The sequence below is a fragment of the Zootoca vivipara genome, chromosome 1 (genome assembly GCF_965207765.1).
Source record: "Zootoca vivipara chromosome 1, rZooViv2.hap1.1, whole genome shotgun sequence".
In the NCBI taxonomy this organism is placed as follows: Eukaryota; Metazoa; Chordata; class Lepidosauria; order Squamata; family Lacertidae; genus Zootoca; species Zootoca vivipara.
The window spans coordinates 35,546,453-35,567,614 of record NC_142582.1 but is presented as its reverse complement, the minus strand read 5'-3'; the positions used below and the strand labels follow the sequence as shown (position 1 = coordinate 35,567,614).

At 43.3% G+C, this 21,162-nt stretch overlaps 2 protein-coding genes across 7 annotated transcripts in view; one reads left to right on the top strand and one right to left on the bottom strand.

Annotated features, from left to right (window-relative positions):
* The window catches only part of ARHGAP15 (Rho GTPase activating protein 15), a 373,834-nt gene extending 364,431 nt beyond the window's left edge, over window positions 1–9,403 (top strand). For all 4 annotated transcript variants that reach the window (XM_088661719.1, XM_088661732.1, XM_035130906.3 and 1 more), the window contains one exon: window positions 8,116–9,403. In XM_088661719.1, the coding sequence (XP_088517845.1) occupies window positions 8,116–8,299 (184 nt within the window). In that variant the 3' untranslated portion in view covers window positions 8,300–9,403. The remainder of the gene's footprint in view (window positions 1–8,115) is intronic.
* QTMAN (queuosine-tRNA mannosyltransferase) overlaps window positions 1–21,162 on the bottom strand; it is a 341,618-nt gene that overhangs the window by 2,926 nt on the left and 317,530 nt on the right. For 2 of the 3 annotated variants that reach the window (XR_015948081.1, XR_015948080.1), the window contains 3 exons: window positions 13,618–13,728; window positions 11,393–11,473; window positions 8,101–8,192 (listed from right to left, as the gene is read on the bottom strand). The gene's annotated coding sequence lies outside the window, so the exon portion shown is untranslated. The remainder of the gene's footprint in view (window positions 1–8,100; window positions 8,193–11,392; window positions 11,474–13,617; window positions 13,729–21,162) is intronic. The other variant, XR_015948082.1, reaches the window with a different exon arrangement.

Here is a 21,162-nt window from a genome sequence, read left to right as displayed (position 1 = left end):
TGATGCATGTCTAAAAAGTGTGTCACCAACATAATAAATTTGGAAAGCTCTGCCTTGTAGTTTTTGAGTTGGGCAACTCAAAATGGGTCTACTAGACCCAACATTTTAAAGCAATGTGGACTAAAGTTGCTTATGGAGCCCCTCTGGGATTAGGGACCCTGGAACGTAAGCTTCATAAGTTTCATAGTAGATCCACTTCCGGTCAAGCTATCGAATATTGGAACCAATGGGGATTTATGTAAGATTAATCAACTCGCACTGCACCAAGTAAAGTAAACTATGTTATCCACAACTGTAAATCCAAGGAATATTCTTACTCTACTATTTGAAGTAAAATAGACAATTGACTATCATCTAGGTTAGGGGTTGCCTGGGCCAGTTCACCCCCATGGAGATCGTTCCATGGGCAGGATCTCGTCTGCTCAGAAAGGTTGGAGTGGGGACTTGAGCAATGGGGCCTTGTCATCAGTGGCCCCACCGTGACTATGGAGCTCTCTCCCACCCAGATGTAATGTGCAGGTGGCTTTTTCTTTGCAGGCCTTGAAGTGGCCATTAATGGCTGATCTATTTCAGATAGCTTTTCAGTAAAAAAAAATGCTGCAGTCCTTTAAGGTTTTAATTAGCTGCAAGGTCTTTGAGTTGAATCAGTCCTCTTTTAGTATGACTGGTTTTATGATTCTTATATTTTGGTACAGCTTGGGGATTTTGTAATATATTTGTTATTGTTTTGCATTTTCATGTGGAAGCCGTCCTTGAAAACTAGACTTAAACTCTTTTAAATAAATAAAACAAAAGGCTAAGTAGAGGGTAAGCAATTCTAAAATACTTGTGTGCATGTAGATATGTCCAGCAGTGGCAGGCTAATATGGAACATTGTTAAGTATGCATAGCATAATAAATGCCTCCAGTGGAGATGGTGCCTGGCAAGCTAGAGGTCTTAGATGATCTCTCCATGAAAAGTTGAGGTGGCAAAGTATCTCACTGGATTGAAGAACAAACTAAATATATGGTATCAAATATATTTAAGGGCTCCATATGTGCCCTACCGTAGACCACATTACTTCATAAAAAGAGATGAAAATCAAATGACTGAAGCCCCTCCCCTGCATCATAAAACATTTTGCAGTTAGAAAATTTGTATTTCATGGGGAAAGGATCTAGTCTACTCTAGCTTGGTGGGTATATAAGATGGAGGCCTCTCATGTGGACCACTTGCCTCTAGTGATTCTGGTCAGGACAGTATAACCCTTTAGGTGAGAGTAAATGGCTACTCCCAAGACCATTTCGGAACTTGGTGGCCATAATAAAGACTTCCCACTTAAGGGGGGAAACTGGTTATCTATGCCTCCTGCTATGCACAGAATTCAGGTTTTTGCCACGTGTTGGCTAAAGGAGCTGAAATCTTCACAGCTACTGATGAATGGTTCATCGTAGGTTGACAAGGGACACATTCCATTTCCTCCCTGCAACTCTGGGGTGCCCAATGGTTGTATGAATAGGTGACATATTTGTAACCCCAAATCCATCAAGCTGAACTTGCCAGGAAGTAGATGCTGTAATATTCATTGATAGCTCAAAAAGCCATTCCTTGAAGTATAAGAGATTTCTGCTATCCAGCCATTAAGGGGAAGGGAAAGTCAACATTCTTATGAGAGGGCATTGCAAGTCTTGTTTTGGATGTCACAACACAAAAGGCCTCTCTTTTCACCTGACATACCTCAGGTGGCACGTAGGTCTGATGCCAGCAGGTTCATGTATTGTTTCCCTCATGTCCCCAAGATGGGGGAGGACGACACATTCAGATTTTCACATGGCAGATTTGCTATGCGTCCTGTTTTTTGTGTTACACGAGAAACGGGGAAAGGTAGACATGTTGTTTCCACTTTCAATTCATAGACAGTTTGTTTACATTTAGTGAGAGATACTTTTGTCATAGACATCTTGCATTTGGGGGAAAAGAGAGGAGAAAGAGAGATGGGATATTGTTCTTTCATTTTATTGCCTATTACAGTGGTACCTCAGTTTAAGTACACAATTGGTTCCGGAAGTCTGTACTTAACCTGAAGCGTACTTAACCTGAAGCGAACTTTCCCATTGAAAGTAATGGAAAGTGGATTATTCCGTTCCAGATGGGTCCGCAGAGTATTCAACCTGAAGCGTACTTAACCTGAAGTATGAGTGTAATTGGTTCTGGAAGTCCGTACTTAACCTGAAGCGAACTTTCCCATTGAAAGTAATGGAAAGTGGATGCATCCGTTCCAGACGGGTCTGCAGAATACTTAAACTGAAAGTACTCAAACTGAGGCGTACTTAAACCGAGGTATGACTATTAGTGTAGGTGTTTGCATCAGCATCACATAAGTCCTTTATGGTTTTATTTATTTTTCTAGATAATTTGAGAGGTTAGGGTGTCCTGAGCTTGGTTGGTTTCATTCAGTTAATTGCAGTGTGGCTTGTTTGTGTGTAGGGGGACTAGGTTGTTGGGTCAGGGAATAGGTCATTTTTTGTGTGCACGTGATAAAGGGGAACCATATCAGGGTGAAGGTGTGCTCCTTTGCTTGTTCCTGTGCTATTTTGAGTTTGCTGGTTAACTTTTCTAGTAGGGTGGTTTTCCATACATTTTCATACCAGTGATCTATGTTCCCTCCTGATAGGTCTTTTCAGTGTCTTCAGGGACGCAGATGGTGCTGTGGTCTAAAGCACTGAGCCTCTTGGGCTTGCTGATCAGAAGGTTGGTGATTCGAATGCCCGTGATGGAGTGAGCTCCTGTTGTTCTGTCCCAGCTCCTGCCAACCTAGCAGTTTGAAAGCACACCAGTACAAGTAGATAAATAGGTACCACTGCGGTGGGAATGTAAATGGCATTTCTGTGACAGTGTTCTGTGCGCCAGAAGCGGTTTAGTCATGCTGGCCACATGGCCTGAAAAACTGTCTGTAGGCAAATGCCGGCTCCCTCAGCCTGAAAGTGAGAGGAGCGCCACAGCCCCATAGTTGTCTTTGATTGGACTTAACCGTCATGGGGTCCTTTACCTTTACCTCTTACGAGTTCCTTGTCATGTTTGCTTGTTGTTGTCGTGGAAGATATTCAATAGGGCTAGTTCTGGAGTTGCTTCTATTACCTGTTTCGTTATTTTGGAAATTTCCTGCAGCACCTAAATCCAGAAGGACTGAACTTTGGGACACCCCAGTTGCTATTCCTTGCTATACATCCTTTTAAAGCTAGGTATTGTACCTGTAATCCCACTGAGGTGAAAATGGTTGTGCATGTCTTAGGTAAGAAAAGATATAATCTTGTCTTCTTGTAAAGCAGGTTTCAGGTGGTCCTTTGAAACCCCTCTTGAGTATTTTTCTTGGTGGTGCCAATGTTTTTGTTTTTTTAAAATCATTTTTATTAAGGATTTTCTTGGTTTACAAAGATAAGAGCAATGTCTCTCTTAAGATTTTTACAACTCAGTTTCGTTTGTTGAGACATTGGTGAGGGGAGGGGAAGGATAGTAGGTGGAGGGAGGGTGGGTGGGGTGGGGTGGGCTTTTTCTTGTCAGCGACGTTTGCATAGGTTCTCTGTTGTTCGCTTGTTTTCCTTTGTTGGTGAGAGATGCTGGGGTTGGCCTAGGATCTGGTTGTTCCTTTGTGGTTAGCTGTGGTGGTCTTTGTTTTGTTTGTGAGCAAGGGGGTGAGTGTTGTGGGTCAGGTTAACCATATGGATTCGTATGCTGTTGGTGGGTTTTTGTCGTTGTCTTGTTGGGCTGTGTATGTGATAAAGGGGAACCATACCGGGGTGAAGCCGTCTTCTTCTATTTGTCCCCGTGTCAGTTTCAACTTATTGGTTAATTTTTCTAGTAGGGCTGCTTCCCATACTATTTGGTACCAATGGTCCATGTTTATTCCTGATAGGTCTTTCCAGTGTCTGGTTATGGTGCTTCTGGTTGCTGAGGTGCCAATGTTTTAAAACATTAGCATCTCTCTCAGATCTATTACGATTGTCAGTTCTTTAGTCTGTTTTACCGAGCCTGTGATTTTGTATTAATGGTTAGTTGATTGTAATAAACAATCCTGCACTACACAGGAGTAGTATGCACTTCCCCTGCCCCCAACACAAAGACTTGCCTGCATATTGGAAAGTGGCAGGTGCAAACAGGACAAAAAGAGGGCACCATTTCTTTCCAATTGGTTACATCTTCAACCTGTACCCAGATTAGCAGAGCAGAGTTAATATTACCATACTCCACACAATCGTTTGTGAAGCCTCCATTTCATTTATGATAAAGATGTTATATTTTAAGAAACTATTAATTAAGCCCGTCTGATTAGTGCCATATGGAGTGTGTTTTTTGTAATGGACACCAAGGCTACAGGCATGAGACTGTACTCCAATAATGCTTCCTATTTATATGTGACTTTTTCTAATATTTTTTTTAAAGCCTTAAATGAGTTCGTGTGTTGAGGGAATGTGGTAAACTGGAAGATTGGCAGGCTTCCATCACAAGGCAGTGCTCACTACATGACCCCACCCACTGATTTGATAAGAGACCTTTCTCTAAGGCATGGAACAGATACAGCATTTTCCCCCCTCTTCTTCTATTGCCATTTGCAGCAGCTTCTAAACTAGAAAACAGAGTTCAGGGCAGAAAGAAATCTATCTTTTATAAAGCCTTTTTGGTAGGTTAGCAGAGTCAGTCAGTTGCAGGTTGCCATCTTGTAGATACCATTTGTCATCCGTGTCCCCTTAGTAGAACAATAAATTATTTTTAAAGATCAAGAAGTGCCATTAAAATAAAGCCTTTCAGTGGAATAGTTTATGCTTACGTTTATAGTGCAAGTCCAACAGAGTTCAATGGGAGTTACACCCTGGTAAGAGTGCATAGCATTGCAGCCTTAGGCCCATTCTTTGCTAGTGATATATGTGCACTCATAACATTTTCGTAGTAAACTCTTTCTACTCCAGCAACCTTACATACATAGTTTAAATAAAACATCTCTATATGAAGTTGAAGCTGTTCAGTGGAGCATGACAGACATATTAGAATGGCACTGCCATAGTGTGGAGTGCAGTTCATAAGCAGCTGGTGAATCTACTGCACTCCCTCATGTTAGACAAAATTGCTGAAGATTAAAGGCCAGACCCTCCCTACCTTGCTGCAAGGTGGTAGCTATACTGATTTCTCTGGAATTTTTGTTTTAAAAGTGTCCATTTATGATGTCTCTTGGATAAGATGCCTTGCAGAGAAATTTGGGGTGTGTGTGTGTGTTTCTTGTACCACATGAATGGATGAGAAATAAAACTGAGCCGTCAGCTCTTAGTTATAAATGTAAGGGTGTCCAAAATGTCTTAGGTTGCATTACTGAAGGTTGTCTTTAAATCCCTATCATTTAAACGGAATTGTCTTGAGAACTCTTGAAAGCCTTGCTGCTTGAACTGTGCTAACAATCGTTTATCAGCAATCATTCACACTGTAAGTTATTGCTGTTTGGGGCAATTCAAATGTTAACACTTTTCAAGGGGAGAATGTAAAAAGAAAATAAAAATTCTGTGACACTGTAGTGGTCATATTGCATCACTAGAAGACAACCTGACTGCAAATAGCATACTGGGCTCAAAACACCATCTAGCAGCCCAGGCCCCCATTGAATTTAGCACTCTAAATGAATTTTGGAACACTCATGGGGTAGTAAGCAGCATACAGGCCAGACCCGGGATGGGGGCCCGGAATGGCATTTTAGTAGTGGGTGAGCAGTGGTACTACAGTGGTGCCTCGCTATACAACAAGGTTTTCTATGGCCGCTGCTTCGTCTTGCGAAGTGTGGCCATAAAAACCTCCGATCAGAAAACCTGCAGGGTATTCCTCTGGCGAAAGGGGAACCAGCTGTAGCTGGGAAGTAGGCAAAGGAAGATGAGCTGTCAGCTCCTCTCAGCTGATCTTCTTCTGCCTTCTTCCCGCGCTGCAGCTGGTTCCCCTTTTTGTTCCGCTGGTCTCTGCTGCGAGCAGTGAGGGGAGACCAGCAGAACATGCCGGCTCTGTCGGGCGGGGGGGGGGGGGGAACGAACGGAGAGAAAGCTGTTCATTCCTCTCCCCACCACCACTACTGACAGCAAGGACAGATCCCGGGGTTCGGAGAAGCACTTCTCCAAAGCCCGGGATCTGTGCCTCCGTTAGCAGTGGGGGAGAGGAACGACAGGCAAGAAAGCAGCCCTTTCTTGCCTGTCGTTCCTCTCCCCTGCCGCTGACGGAGGCACAGATCCTGGGGTTCGGAGAAGCGCTTCTCCGAACCCCGGGATCTGTGCCTCCCCCCCGCCTCGGGGGACTGCCAGCTGCTGCGGCGTTTGCCGGGCACTTCGGCTTGGGGAGGCAGACGGCAGCTTCCCGGGCTGTTGCCATCTGCCTAGGCGAGCAAGCGCCCGTCCCGCGGTGCTGAAGCATGGCAGGCGCTGATTGCCAGGGCTTGGGCAAGCAGTGCCAGCCGCACTTCGGCACCGGGTGACTGAGCCGAAGCGCAGCGGGCGCTGCTTGCTCAAGCCCCGGCGGCAGACTCGGCAACCAGCTGTGTCTGTGCCAGGCGGCGGGGAGAAGTGGAGGTTCCTCCACTTCTCCCCCCCCCCCCCGCTGCCTTGCCCGACAGAGCCAGCATTTGACGGGGCTTCCGAACCCCCGTCCTATGCCGGCTCTGTCAGGCGGTGTGGGTGGGGAGAAGCAGAGGAACCTCTGCTTCTCCCGCCTGGCACACACCTCTCTTGGCTCGGGGAAGGCAGGCAGGCAAGAGAGTAAGTGCCTGCCTGCCTTCCCCGAGCCAAGAGAGCAAGCACCGCTGCCGCTGCCAGCCCCCCGGAGCCCATAGGAACGCATTGATTAAGTTTCAATGCATTCCTATGGGAAACCGAGACTCGCTAGATGAATTTTTCGTAGGACGAATTGACTCCTGGAACGCATTAAATTTGTCTAGCGAGGCACCACTGTACTTTTGATGGGAGCTAAGCTTCAATTCCATCCACAGAATGCAATCTCATTCAAAAGAAACATTGTTACCCACCCAATGTTAAAATATCTCCCGGGGGGGCCAGTGAAGATGGCAGTGAGTTGTGTTACTGTCACTCCTGTGGCCACATGGGGGCGGGGGTACATCAGTAACACTATGACAAGCATTCCTTGAACACCTGGTGATTTAATATTTGTATTACTAGATTGAGCTCGAGGTAGCTCACAATAATACCAACAGCATTGTGGGGAGCATTGTAAACACTGTAATATCAAACACAGATAACATACGAATAATGAATTCATCAAAACAATTACAATTTCATACCCCCACAAATATCCTGGTAAAAACCGGGACTCCCATTTTTTCGTGTGAGAGAGTATGGCAGCCATTTCGGATGCTGCAATCGCGCCCTGAAAAAAAGGTGTCTTTTCGGTTCTGTGAGTCACATGCAGGAGCACATCTGGTAAGATGCACATCCTGGTTTGGGGACCCAACTTATTGCAGGTCTGTGGCGGGTGGCACCCCCTCGCTAGGAAGAGGCTTCTATTTTGCTCAGTGCACTCCCCTAGGAAATAAGATATTTCATCATGTTAAAAACTATTTTCGCCCTGCAGCTCCCACTCCACTTGATCTGGGTGCTGGGCCGGGCCCAATCCACCTGCAGCTTCAGGCTCTCTATGAAAGGTGGCCCAGCAGAGGTGAAGAAGTGGCTCTGGATTAAAGCTCTGGCTCTATAAACCAGCATGTGGTCATGTCTAGACAATTGCCTATGTTACAGTGATCTGCTCCCACAGGAGAAAGGACATTAAGGAGAAGAAACATGTTTCAAAATACCACCTAGGACAATATGAAGAAAGGGCTCCAGTGCCTGTTAAGAGGAAATAATATAGAGTTTATCCACTATCTTAGATCCAAAAATATCATTTCCACCATAAGATGGACCATTTTCATCATATTGCCAACAATTCAGTTTTTCCCTCTCACTTCTATTTCATTCTCTCTAATAATTAAATCAAGATTTTAGTTATAATTGAAGCACCACTGAAAAATGAGAGCGCCACTGCATTTTCTGTTTAGTGAAGTTTCTTTTCTTTTAGTTGAATTCATTTTTTAACCAATTCCTTACCTTTTTTGCCACCAGGATAGCAGCCAAGGAGAACGTGAATCTTATGTCACAGCAGAGTTTGGGGATAGTTTTTGGACCAACGCTCCTTCGGCCTGAAAAAGAGACAGGCTCCATGGCAGTGAACATGCTATACCAAAACCAGATTGTTGAGCTAATGTTAAGCGAGTACACCAAGATCTTCGACTGCGAGAAAGACTGACAGACAGGGAGTGTTACTGAATATATTCACATCTGTCTTTGAATCTAATATTTTTACATTTCTGTAAACATCTTTCTGAAACATTTCTTTCCCCCTCAAGTGACAGATGCCTCGTTTTGTGAAAACTTAATGACAATTTTGTCTTTAAATTTCCAAACATTGGAATAAAAATACATTGTCAATATTTGCTTATATGTACTCAGCATTAACCCTTTGAATGAATCATTCTCTGCCAGCACTCCCCCACCCCCACCCCCGGGCTTTGCCATTTTGCATGCCTTCATTTTACAGCTGGGATTTGACAATATGGCCAAATCCAGATGAAAGATAGCTTAGAGGCATATGCAATGGCACTCCCAGACAAGGAGGGTTGGAGGTTAATGGGTTTAAATTGGCTTTTGGAACAATTAAATTGGTGTAGTGATGCAGTCTATCACCTAATAGCAGGTACGTACACTCAAAATGATTTTTGTGCGGAAAATGATCACGTTGAATGCTTCTTCTCATTGATGACAGCTACAGGTTCAAAGCATTGTCATAGATTTTCACACAGGCCTAAATCATCATAGGTTGGGGGTGCTGTAAATGTTTCATTTGCAAACTTAAGAATGAAATTAATCCCCAAGCCTCGTTGTTTCAAATGCAACAGGAGCAGTGCATCAAGTTACCCAATTGCTGATTTTGAATACAACATCCATTTTGAATTTTCCAACACTTTAGCCGACTTTGCTCTTTCCCCAGCTATGTCATGTTTTGTAGAAATTTTTATTATGCTCCCGAAGATGCTTTATTGGTGAACTGCATTAAATTCATCTAGAAAGAACTTTTTTAAAAAAGCCTTTTCATATGCCCTTAGGATTACTTGGCTAGACTTGAATCAATTTATACATTTGATGGTTAGTTTCAGTTGTCATGGATAAACAAAAGGGTAACTGTCTAGAATATATCAAATATTGTTTTATTCTGAAATGTATGTTTCCAGCTATACACATCCCCTATCCTGTTTTGTAAAAGTATTCCGCTGATAAAATGTAGACTTATGTTTGACAGCTTTTTAATCAAGTTCAAAGAGAATAAATAAAACTAATCCAGTGTGGTAAAAGAGTCCGCCTGGCTATCGATTTGTTCATAAAATGAAAAATAAACCATGTAAATAAAATGTGTGAAAATGCAGATCTAGAAGCAAATATTTTGAGCAATTAACCCCCCCCCCCAATATAGGATTAATGCATAAATCTGCTGTGTATGAGAGATATGTCTCAAGTATCAAATCTAATAGTCAGGAATTACAATGTCATTGTTCAACACCGTTTCTCAGCCTACTATGTTGTTAAGCAGTTGAAGCTGTGTTTTAAAATGATCATCAAGGAAAATAAATGTACAAGGATGCTGCTGTTTCATTAAACAACTACAAGCACCAGGATTAATGGGTAAGATATACAGAATCCACAAGTGAAAAAGCACTAAGCTATTGCTGAAGCAACCACACCGGTAGTAAAGAACGGTGAGAATGAAGGAAAAAGACACCAAGCAGTAGCCAGTCAGAACAATTTAAGGGAAAGGAGTAAAACTTTAGGATACACATGTCCAGTTGTAAGATGTCTCAGGGTTGGTACTGCATGGCATGATTACCTTCTTGCTGAACATGTGGATGGTTCTGTCATCCTTGGCAATGTTTAGTATCGACTAGAGGGAGGGGGTGTTTTCGTGGCTGGAATCAGATATTAACCCCAAGAAGTTGTTAGATTACCTATTTATTTGTAGATAGGTCATAAAATTTATATACTGCTTGATTGGGTTTTTTTGGGGGGGGAACCAACCCTCAAAGCAGTTTACAAGACAAATCAATAATATTGTGCCCAAAAAGTGTGTACTGACTCATTGAACTTCCATTCCCCCCCCAGACAGGAATTAAATCAGAAAGAATTGGGCATAAGAATGTTCAGAATATCAGCCGAACTGCACTGCTCATGCCAGAAATTGAATCTTGGCTTTCCCATGAGCTGACATAAAGCATGGCTAAAAGAGAGCCTTCCTATTCGGGTGAGGGGAGAAGCCAGGGCAAGCACAGACTGTCATGGGAGGAAATTAATAGTTCAGGGCCTGTTTAGGAGAGAGTCGGGAAAACAAGGCAGCTTATGACTCTGTGTGTCCATGATGTACTCACAAATGCCCTCAAAATGCTTCATTTCTGACCTCATCATTGGCACACCAGCAGCAGCATCTACAGGCATAACAGTGGGGGGGTGTCCTTGGCAGGGTAAGTGCTCTCCAGCCACTGGGACTCAGAAGAAGAAGGTGGTGATTTCCCCCCCAAAAAAGTAGTAATTTGATTCAGTATACCCCTATACCCCCCCTAGCTTATTGCAACAACTTTCATTCAGTGTTTGTAAAATGTGGCCAGTTGCCAGAGATATGGGCATTCTTAGGGCATAATCATATACAGTGGTACCTCTAGTTACGAACTTAATTAACTAGAGGTGTGCTTTCACTAATGGGGCCTCTAGCTGCTGCTGCGCCACTGGCATACAATTTCTGTTCTCACGCTGGGACGAGGTTCTCATGCCTGGCTGAGAGGTATTCTTGCAGAGGGCCTTCTTAGTAGTGGCGCCCGCCCTGTGGAACGCCCTCCCATCAGATGTCAAAGAGAAGAACAGCTGCCAGATTTTTAGAAGACATCTGAAGGCAGCCCTGTTTAGGGAGGCTTTTAATGTTTAATTGGTTATTTTATTTTTCTGTTGGAAGCCGCCCAGAGTGGCTGGGGAAACCCTGCCAGATGGGCGGGGTATAAATAATAAATTGTTGTTGTTGTTGCTGCTGCTGTTGTTGTAATAATGTATCCTGCTTGCCTGGATGGAAAGAGTGTGTGTGTGTGTGTGTGTGTGTGTGTGTGTGTGTGAGAGAGAGAGAGAGAGAGAGAGAGAGAGAGAGAGAGAGAGAGAGAACACCTCTACATCTTACATGGCTAGAATATAGTAAACCACCTACCCATGATGACGTGCTCCTTTTGTGCACAAAACAAAACATGAGGTCTAAAATGCTAGTGGATAATAACACTGCTATTTTTCTAGAAAAAGAGGTGTCAGAACTCACCATGAATATCTCCCTTGTTCTCTTACAATGGCAACGGCACCCGCCTGAGAAGTGACGAAACTGAGTTCCGGCAAGTTCCAGCTGGGGGAAAAAAAGCCCTGGGTAATAAGTAATTTTACAATTGGGTTTCATATGCAGAAATATTGATTGTGCAGAAATGCTTTTGTGTTTGTTCTTTCCCCTTTGCACCTACAAAAACTATAGTCTGTGAACTTGCTCCTCTCTTCTAGTTCTCATTAGCTATTGGGAGTTGCTTAGATAACTATAGGCAGGATTGAGCCTACAGTTCTGCTAATGAGACAAAAGTAGCAGTTTACATCCCTGCACTAATTAAATATGTGATATTATAGTTAGGATTGCTATTTGGTCTAGTACTGTTATGATAGTACATATGATTAGTATTGTACTGTGTAGTGAAGCATGTTATCTTCACAGCCATCAAGAGCACAAGTGGCTCCTTGAGAAAGCCACATGACTTAATGCTCCTGTCTGCTGTTTCTCTCTCTCTCTCTCTCCCTGCTCTCTTCCCCCTCTATGTGAAAACATTGCCTTGATGCAAAGGTATGATTCTTCATCGAGTGCCCAATGGGGGTGTTTCATCCAAACTCCAGCCACAAGATAATCTTGTCTCAACATGAAGTAGCCTTAAGCATGAAGGAAGGTTTATATCTCATACATTTTTAATCCTACTCTAGCAAGTGTAACTTATTACCTTTATATGTTAAATCCCTCTATGTTCTAAAGCTTATTGATATCAAGGAAGGAAGCTTCGCTGGTTGTTATAACCCCGAGCCTCCTTAAGATCACTAACTTATCTTCCCCATCCCATCCCATTTCTTTCCTCTGGTTCTACTTTTGCAACCTCTAACGTGGATTTAGAATCATCACTCCTCGCTTACAAGGCACAGTTTTAAGGTTATTTAATGTGAAGCAGTTCTTACCACCCTTTCGTTTCCTTTAAAACGCAGCAGTAAAATGCAATGGGCCCCCTTGCTTTCAATAATGATTCATGAAACTATTTCAGTGGCAGAGACAAAACAATAGCCCACGGTCATTTTGAGTGTTAGAACAGAGGGCAATTCATCAACCCGCATTCTTTTTGCCATTTTGTCAATCTGCCCGTGGGTTTGGATCAGGGGTTCTTTCTTAGTTTTGGCCCATGAATTCTTCAACTGCTCTTCTCCAGGGCTTTTTTTTTCCTAGGAAAAGAGGTGCCAGAACTTGTTGACCTTTCTTTGGGGGAAGCACCCAGCCAAAGATGTTGCTCTCAGTGTTGCAGAGAACCACACATGGCTTAGGCTATGTAGTGTATGGGACGGTGAGCTGATCACACCCCTAAAAAAGGAGAGAGCGTTTTCAAGGCCCATAAGAACATAAGGGAGTCATATGTTCCCTATAACCAGCTGCAGTCAACAATTTGGCTGCAGCTCTTTGAGACAGTTGAATTTTTTGAGCACTTTTCAAAGGCAGGTGGGTGGATACCTGGAAGGCAGTTTCCTATGTTCCTATTTGTTTATTGATGGAAAAGGGTTATCCTTCTCCACTCAAACACTATTACTGTAGCTAGGACCCATTTTCTTTTACCTAAATTACAAAAGCTGGGGGGGGGGGAATATACCGTAAATATACGGGAAGACACCTTCAACACAGCACAGGTATATGTTCTGTCCCCAAACTGCTTTTCTTTTTAACCACGATCCTCAGTGGGCTTTCCTTTCTGAAACCATCATGCTATAAAGTATTTATGCCAGCTTACAATTTCTTCTTCTTGCACTAGTATCTTTTTTATATAAAAAAAACCCCAAACCCTTATTAAAAATGCAAAAGGACTTTAGAGGTATTCTGCATATTCAGCGGTGTGTGTGTGTATGTGTTTGGGTGAGTGAGAAAGACATCAACAATAAATGAGCCAGCTAAACAATAAAGAAAGATCTCTTATCCCGTGGCGCAATGAATGTTTTATTAATAAATGGTTTCCTTTCTTATTTCTCATAGAACCATGTTTTGGAGTCAATTGCTGTGGTCCAGAAAATTCTTTTCTGATGGGTGTCAGAGGCCAAATGCCACTCTTAAGTGCTGCCTAATTAATTTTGTACTGCCGATCCACATGTACATTCCTCTACATGCATATATCTGCTGTTTCCATTGAAATAGGGCAATCTGCACACTCTTAGGAGCAGCCCCTTCCACCAATATAAAGACAAAAGCATTTAGTAGAGCCATACCGTGTTGCAGACTTCCAGCAATGGTACAAAAATGCATTTCAGCTTCTATTTTAGCTTCAGCATCCGTAGCATCTGTATTTTTCAAATGCTGGGGACGTGGCTAACATTTGCCTGTTGAAGATAACAACAGAAAGATGCTGAGTGTTGTTATAATTCTTAAGTTTGATCATTTTAAATGTGGCAGCTCCCCTTCCCACGCTTAATCTAGCCAGGTGAACTCTAACAACAATGACCACCACACACATAGTTTAAAAGGCCATACAGTATATAGTTTAATTATCCAAAGGCCTGGCTATAGAGAAATGCTTTCACCTGGTGCCTAAAGCTATGTAACAAAGGTGCCAGGTTAGCCTCCCTGTGGAGAACACTCTACCAGCAGGGAGCCACCACAGTAAAGACCATTCTCATGTTGACACCCTCCAGGTCTCGTGGAAGGGGCATATGAAGAAGGGCTTCAGATGATGGTCACAGGGTCCAGATTGGTTCATATGGGGAGAGGCGGTCATTGTGGTATTGCAGTCCTGAGCTGTTTAAAAGACTGCATGAGCCCCCCCCCCTTTTGGAAAGAGTATAACTGCCCTTTGGTTTACTCAGAAGTAAGACCCACTGAACCCAATGAGCTAACTCCCAAGTGAACATGCATGAAACAGGCTGAAATTGTATGTACAATGGGAATGAGTCCCATGGAGCACAATGAGATTTAACTCTGAGTATACATAGATCGGATCAAATTTTAATCCCTATTCTGTGACTCATGTGCATTCTCTCTTTAGCCTAAAACATGACCTCCTACATACATGTGTGGGGTTTTTTTTAATAGTGCAAAATAATATGTCGATCTAGTGTGTAGGTGTGCAGATAACAACAAAATGGGGATCAATATGCTTAAAGACAGGGCCTCTGTTTGTGGTGCTAATTCTGTGTTCATAAAAAGTGCATTAGTAAAGTGTCTGACCTACACTGTAATGCCTGATCTTCTCCCCACAGATTGTCTCTTTCAGCACCCTGTTAACATCTACTTTAACATACCATCTCATATTATATTGAAATGAGATCTGGCACTTTTGGGGTCCTGTGCAAGATGAAAAAATGGGTCTCCAGCAGTCTTCCTCTTAGACATAATTGAAAAAGAGGCAGGCACGGGGGCATGCTGTGATTCACGCTGCCAGACAGTGATCTTGAATCATTCAAATTATGAGAATACCGAGACAGCTGTGCGCAAAAAAGATGACAATTTGCCATACTGTTGTTGTGAAAATGAAAATTTGAATCTAGTGGTTCAGTATGAAATTGGAGGAAAAGCAACCCTACCCAGTTATGCTGGGATCTTTCAGTAGGCTATATGTTCAGAAAGTTCAATGATAATTCCCAACCCTCACCCTTGTTAGATACATTAGACCCCTGCAACTGAAGGAGGATGCAGTGGAAAGTATTGTGCTGTAGATAGCTTGTCTTGGCTTTTTTGTGGGGAAGTGTCATAGCTGACCCAGTTTGACTGCAGTGCCCATAAATCTTTCCATCAGCCTTGCTTAGATCATGAGGATTTAAGCTTTCATTGGGGTTATGTTGCTGATCCATAGCATTGATGTGTATCCCCTACAAGACAAGACAAAATGGAAGAGGGAAAGCCTTGGGGAAATGAATGGAATAGGTCTGCACAAGTGGACATTTAAATGGTCCTAATTTGCAATATGGAAAGCATATTATTTGAAATCACATGCAATCCGCAAAGAGGAACTGTTAGCCTATGGGGTTAACAAAGCACAGCTGGGGTCCTAATCTGACCCATTAGAACAGTTCCCCTGCCCATCATCTTCTGACATATATAAATTCAAGTGTGGAACAGGTAAAGCGCTGGATTCCTGCCTAAAGTAGGGTTTGAACGCACCATCGAATAACTGATCACTGGCACTTGCAAATCCCTGTGCTTGTGCTCATGGGGTTTGAGCTCAGACCACACAGGCAAAGGAAAACACTTCACCTGGTATAACGGTGAGGGATGTCAGGCAATTGATTTCACCCTCCCTTGGAATGTCCTGCAGTTTAAAGCTGGGCTTTGAGTGTTTCCTCAAACATTGTTTCCGTAGCACTCCTTAATGCAGCCAACTTGGTACCATCCAGCTGTTCTGGGCTACAACTCCCATCACACACCATATATCTAAAGCCTCTTTAAAGAGCACCCTTCCCCTCAAAAAATCATAGTACTGTAGTTTACCTCTCACAGGGCTACAATTCCCAGCATCCGTAACAAACATAAAGTTCCCAGGATTCAGTGTGTCTGTTTTTAACTGTGCCTACGCCAGCATGATAAAAATCGAATCTAATAACAGCAGCAGCAGCAGCAGCAGCAGCAACAACAACAACAACAACAACAACAACAACAACAACAACAACGGGTGATTCATCTCTCAAATCATTTCCATCATATATACCCAGGGCATCCCATGTGGAACCCTCCAAAAAAATTCAGCTACAATTGTCATCATTCTTGATTACAGGCCCTGCAAACTGGGGACTCCAAAACAGTTGGTGGGGGCAGGCTGGGGCAGGCTGCCTTAATGCCTCTGTTTGGGACACTGTGAATTATTATTTTTTATGTGTTCCACCTATATCTCACAATCAGGTTCTTGTATTCACACCACCCAAAAGAAAGCAACGTTAAAAGAGAGACTGCAGGGACATAGGCGCTTTGCTAGGAAGACGGTAACCTAGAAATGGAAGCACCTGTGATAATGCAAGGAAGTCCAAAAAGGGGCTCTTTCACTATGCCTCAGCATAAAAACAGGTACATGGAGGGGACTTCCCAGTCCTGTCTGTTGAAGCTAAAAGTGCCAGCCATTCTCTCCACCCTGCCAGCCTGGCTCTCCCCTATTTAACAGTAATCAGTTTTCAGGTCACAGTTGCTAGGACTGGAAACTCCAAGATGACTTCAAAAGGGCAAATTGCTAACCAAATTTTCCACACTCCCTTTTTCTTTTACCGGGCTATTACTGAAAGAATGCAGGTATTAAAAGAGAGTGTTTCCTGTATACAATGCCGCTAATTAGAAAGCCAGGGTGGAAACCGGGGTAGACATAACTCTTTTAGACAGGTATCAAAAATAATCCCCTGATCCCCATGGATTCCAGCTGCACGGAAAGGAGAGTGATATAAAAGATTCTTGGGAAGCATGAAGTCTGGTTGCTGTTGTTTTCGCAGGCCTTCGCCAGGTGTCTCCGGCACATATAAATAAGCCTGTGCGCCCTCCCCCTGCTCTTTTGCCAGCTCTGCTCCTCTCTCCTTTCTGCTCTATGGTTCCCACATGCCTCTCCAACCCAAAGGAAGAAAGCGGTGGTGCAGAATCCTGAGGTGGAGCATAAAGGTTTCTTTCCCATACAAAGAGAGGAGGGTTTGTGCATTGGGAAGGCAAAGAGAACAAAAAGGAGCAGGCACCACGGACTGAATGGAACTTCCCCTAAGCTCCTTATCAATAAGCTTAATAAAGGTCTGTGCAATTTACCGATGGCCACAACACAGCAACAACTGAGCCTGGGCTATAAAGGAAGCACAGAGGCCTCGGTCTTTATCGCTTTTCATGGTCCACCGCACGGAAGTCTCTTTTACCCTCCCCCCCCCACAAAAAAGACTAAGCATGGGTTCATGAGATTGGCCTCAATAAAACCGTCCGCTTGCTATTCTTCTCCTACCTGCCCTTGTTAAGCAGATTAATGGTTATTCCCTTGGATTTGATCCACTAGTCCCTTTGTAAGGGTAGCAGCAATACTCAAGATTTCCACCCACCCACCCTAATATACAATTCTTCCCACCCCCACCCCCGGACTTGGGTTTAATTTTGTTATCCTCAATCGTATTCTTGATTCGGGGAGGGGGGGTGCGCGCACGCTGGAGATAAATATTCCAAACTTCCCTCTTCTGTAAAATCCATGTCATATCAAAAAGGTGACAAGAGGGGGAAAAGTAATTAGTGAGTTCACAGAGTTCAGTAGAAAAGTTAAAATAGAGTAACACATTACTTTTTATGTGAAGATTTCACAAGACAAATCTTGCCTGTGTTTTAATTGCATGTGACCCTGGCAGTCCCACTCTGAAATGAAGTGCCGTAAAATTAAAGATGACAGACGCTCAAAACAAGTCTTGTGATCTTGATTAAACTACAAAGACCACACTTTCTCTCTGCTGCAACTCAGATATGATGGGCTGTTTTATTTGGGGAATTGCTTCATTAATGCTTTCTTTGACTAGACATGATTATATATATATATATATATATATATATATATATATATATATATATAATACTGAATATGGAGATATCTTGCATAGCTAAATAAAGTCCAAAAGGCAGATTAAAAATCAGGAGTCTTTAAATAACACCAAGACCTGAATACTTCTATTGAAAAATTCCCATGATCTTTATTACTGTATATGATATGGGTATGTAGGATACATATATAGATGAAGAACAGTAGATCAGTGGCAGAGCACTGGCTTTGCCTGCGGAAGCTCTCAGGTCCAATGCTCGGGAACTCCAGGCAGGCTTGGAAAAGTTCCCCTCTTTGAAACCCTAGGTTGCTGATGCCAGTCATTGTAGACCAGGGATCCCCAGACTACAGCCCACGGGCCGGATACGACCCAAAAGGCTCATTTATCCGGCCTGTGGCGACCCCTGCCGCCCACTGCTGCCGCCCGTTCTTGAGTAATGGTCAGGGGTGCCACAGGCAACCCTGGCCTCTGCCCCTCTTTCCTTCACTCCTCTGATGCCCTCTCACGTCCCTGCCTCCCAAAGGTGTGCACAGCCGTTTGTTGAAGTAGCGGCTGCCCAGAGGGTCTCCAAGGAGAGGGGAGAGGAAGCTGAGGGAACACTCCACAAGGAAGGGTGTTTGGAAAAGGGTGAGAAGCTGCCAGCTCTGCAGGCAAGGGGTAACATAACTGGGCTCCTGGAGCCCCACAGGGATGCTACAGAAAGAATGTAGTTGGTCAAGGGAGCCATGGACCCAAAAAGGTTGAAAATTTCTGTTCTACAGGTTTGAAAGCGATGGAAACAGTGAGGGAGATAGACAAGATAGCACACTTTATCGCTGTTTGGAATACCTGAGGGTTACAGTAGGACCTAGTTGTAAGCAAACATACATAAGATTTCACTGTTCATTTCTCTCTCTCCATCATTCTCCCCCATCTCCTCTTGAGTTCAGTGGGGCTAAACTGGCTAATGTCAAAGGTGTTTGGTGTAACCAGGTGGAGAATCAGACCGTTAATTAAAACAACTATACCATTAGTTATAGTTGTTTTAATTAACAGCCTGATCTAGGTTGATTCATGGATCAACCACTTAAGACCAGACAATTCATCAGTGTATGTTATGTATTGTCACTGCTAATGACTTTCAGTCTGAGGAAGTCAAAGATGCAAAAAATAAAAATAAACAAAAGAACCCACCCTTGTTTGGTTAATGAGGCTGAATAGTAAAATAATACCTGGCACTTGTTACTCACAATGTATTATTGATGTTAGTGAAATCATTGTCTATATTTAACCAAGCCATGCAAGCTCTCCCTTTAATTACACAGTTGCTTAAATCTATTAATACACTTAAGTGCAATCCTATGCCCAGCTGCACACACTTCTATGGGAAATCAATGGGACTTAAGTATGCATATCTGGGTGCATGACTGCAGCCAACGGCTCTTTTAGAATTAAAATTACAAGCTGAATCTTCAGTAAAAGAACTGTGAGATGGCTGCTACTACACATAGCTGTTTTATATAGAAGACATAGGCTTCTTCTAGCACTAGCTAGCAACTATGGCTTATCTCCAGCACAGCAATGGTGTGTTCAAGTCAGCTTTCCATCCACGTTCTTTAATAAGCAAGGCTTCCATCATTCATATGCGTGCTCCATATTGGCCAACACAGTCAATGCTGATGTCATGGAGACTCGCTTGCTAATCTCTGAAGCATTTCAAGAGAGCACCATCATTCATTCATAGCACTGCCATGTTCATAGATCCCCTAGCCAGAGTTCCCGCAGACAACCAGAAATATGGGGATGTAAACTGACCAAGGAAACTATCACAGAGACAAACAAAGGAGGACACCTTCACCCCTGTGTGGCTCCCTTTCATCACATACACAGGTAGGGTTGCCAGACTCAATAGTGGACAGGACTTCTGTGCCTTTAATTGCCCTGCTCTCTTTTGAGTCTGGAAACCTTAAAGAGAAGCCAGCAGACCCTTTGCTTGGAAATTAAACAAAGGGTCTGCTGGTTTCTCTTTAAGGTTTCCAGACTCAAAAGAGAGCAGGGCAATTAAAGGCACAGAAGTCCTGTCCACTATTGAGTCTGGCAACCCTATACACAGGCCAACAAGAAAATGACCGACCCCCCCCCAACAACATACAAATCAATATGGCTAACCTAACCCTGCAACACCCCCCTCACACACAGTATCAAAACACACTGCAACCAATCAACTGAAATCAACCATGCCCTGGGCTCTCTGATCTCTCGCTCCGACAGCAAAAATAAGACACCTTTCCATGCAAAGCTGACCAAAAAAGCACCACTCATCTACTCTATAAAGAATGAAAGTTTGCTATTTCTCTCACCCTCTTCTCCCTCTCTATTCCCACCCTCTGCCCCCCCTTCTGTTTCTTCTTCAACCCCACATTGCTTACCACAAAAATGTCTCAAATTGACTGTCATTGACCTATATGAAAGACTCTACGATTTGAAAATAGAGACACCATATGTACTATTGTTACCTATGGAAAGTCTTAATAAAAATCTTTTTAAAAAAAAGAGAGAGAGAAAAGAAATATGGGTGTTGTCATCTTCATCACGTCGTAATGCATTCCATAAAATGATGGACAATATGAAATGGCCTATCACAGTGGCTTTCAAAAGCAAAAAACAAAACTCTCCAGAAAACACTTTCCCTCCCCAAGTAGAGCAGGAATAGACCCCTTTCAGTCCATTTTGGAGGATCACTGTTGGTCAATGTAAAAACAATGAGCTAGATCAGGGGTAGGCAACCTAAAGCCCAGGGGCTGGATGCGGCGCAATCGCCTTCTAAATCCGGCCTGCAGACGGTCCGGGAATCAGCCTGTTTTTACATGAGTAGAATGTGTGCTTTTATTTAAAATGCATCTCTGGGTTATTTGTGGGGCATAGGAATTCGTTCATATTGTTTTTCAAAATATAGTCTGGCCCACCACATGGTCTGAGGGATGGTGGACTGGCCCATGGCTGAAAAAGGTTGCTGACCCCTGAGCTAGATAGATCCATGTCCTTACTCAGGATAAAGCAGCTTCTTTCGTTCCATGTATTAGGAAAACAGGCACACACAAGGACAATCAGGGATTCTAACACAAACCTCTAAAACAGGCCAGGAGAGCTTCGCAAAGATCTGGCTATAAGCAATCAATTAATATTCATATTTTACATATGAGCAACACCTAGCTGGCCAGCTTTTCTTACGAGAGCTTCCAGCAGATACCGCATAGTGGGCAATCAACATCTGAGTTCATTTGTTTTTCCAGCTTGGGCTCT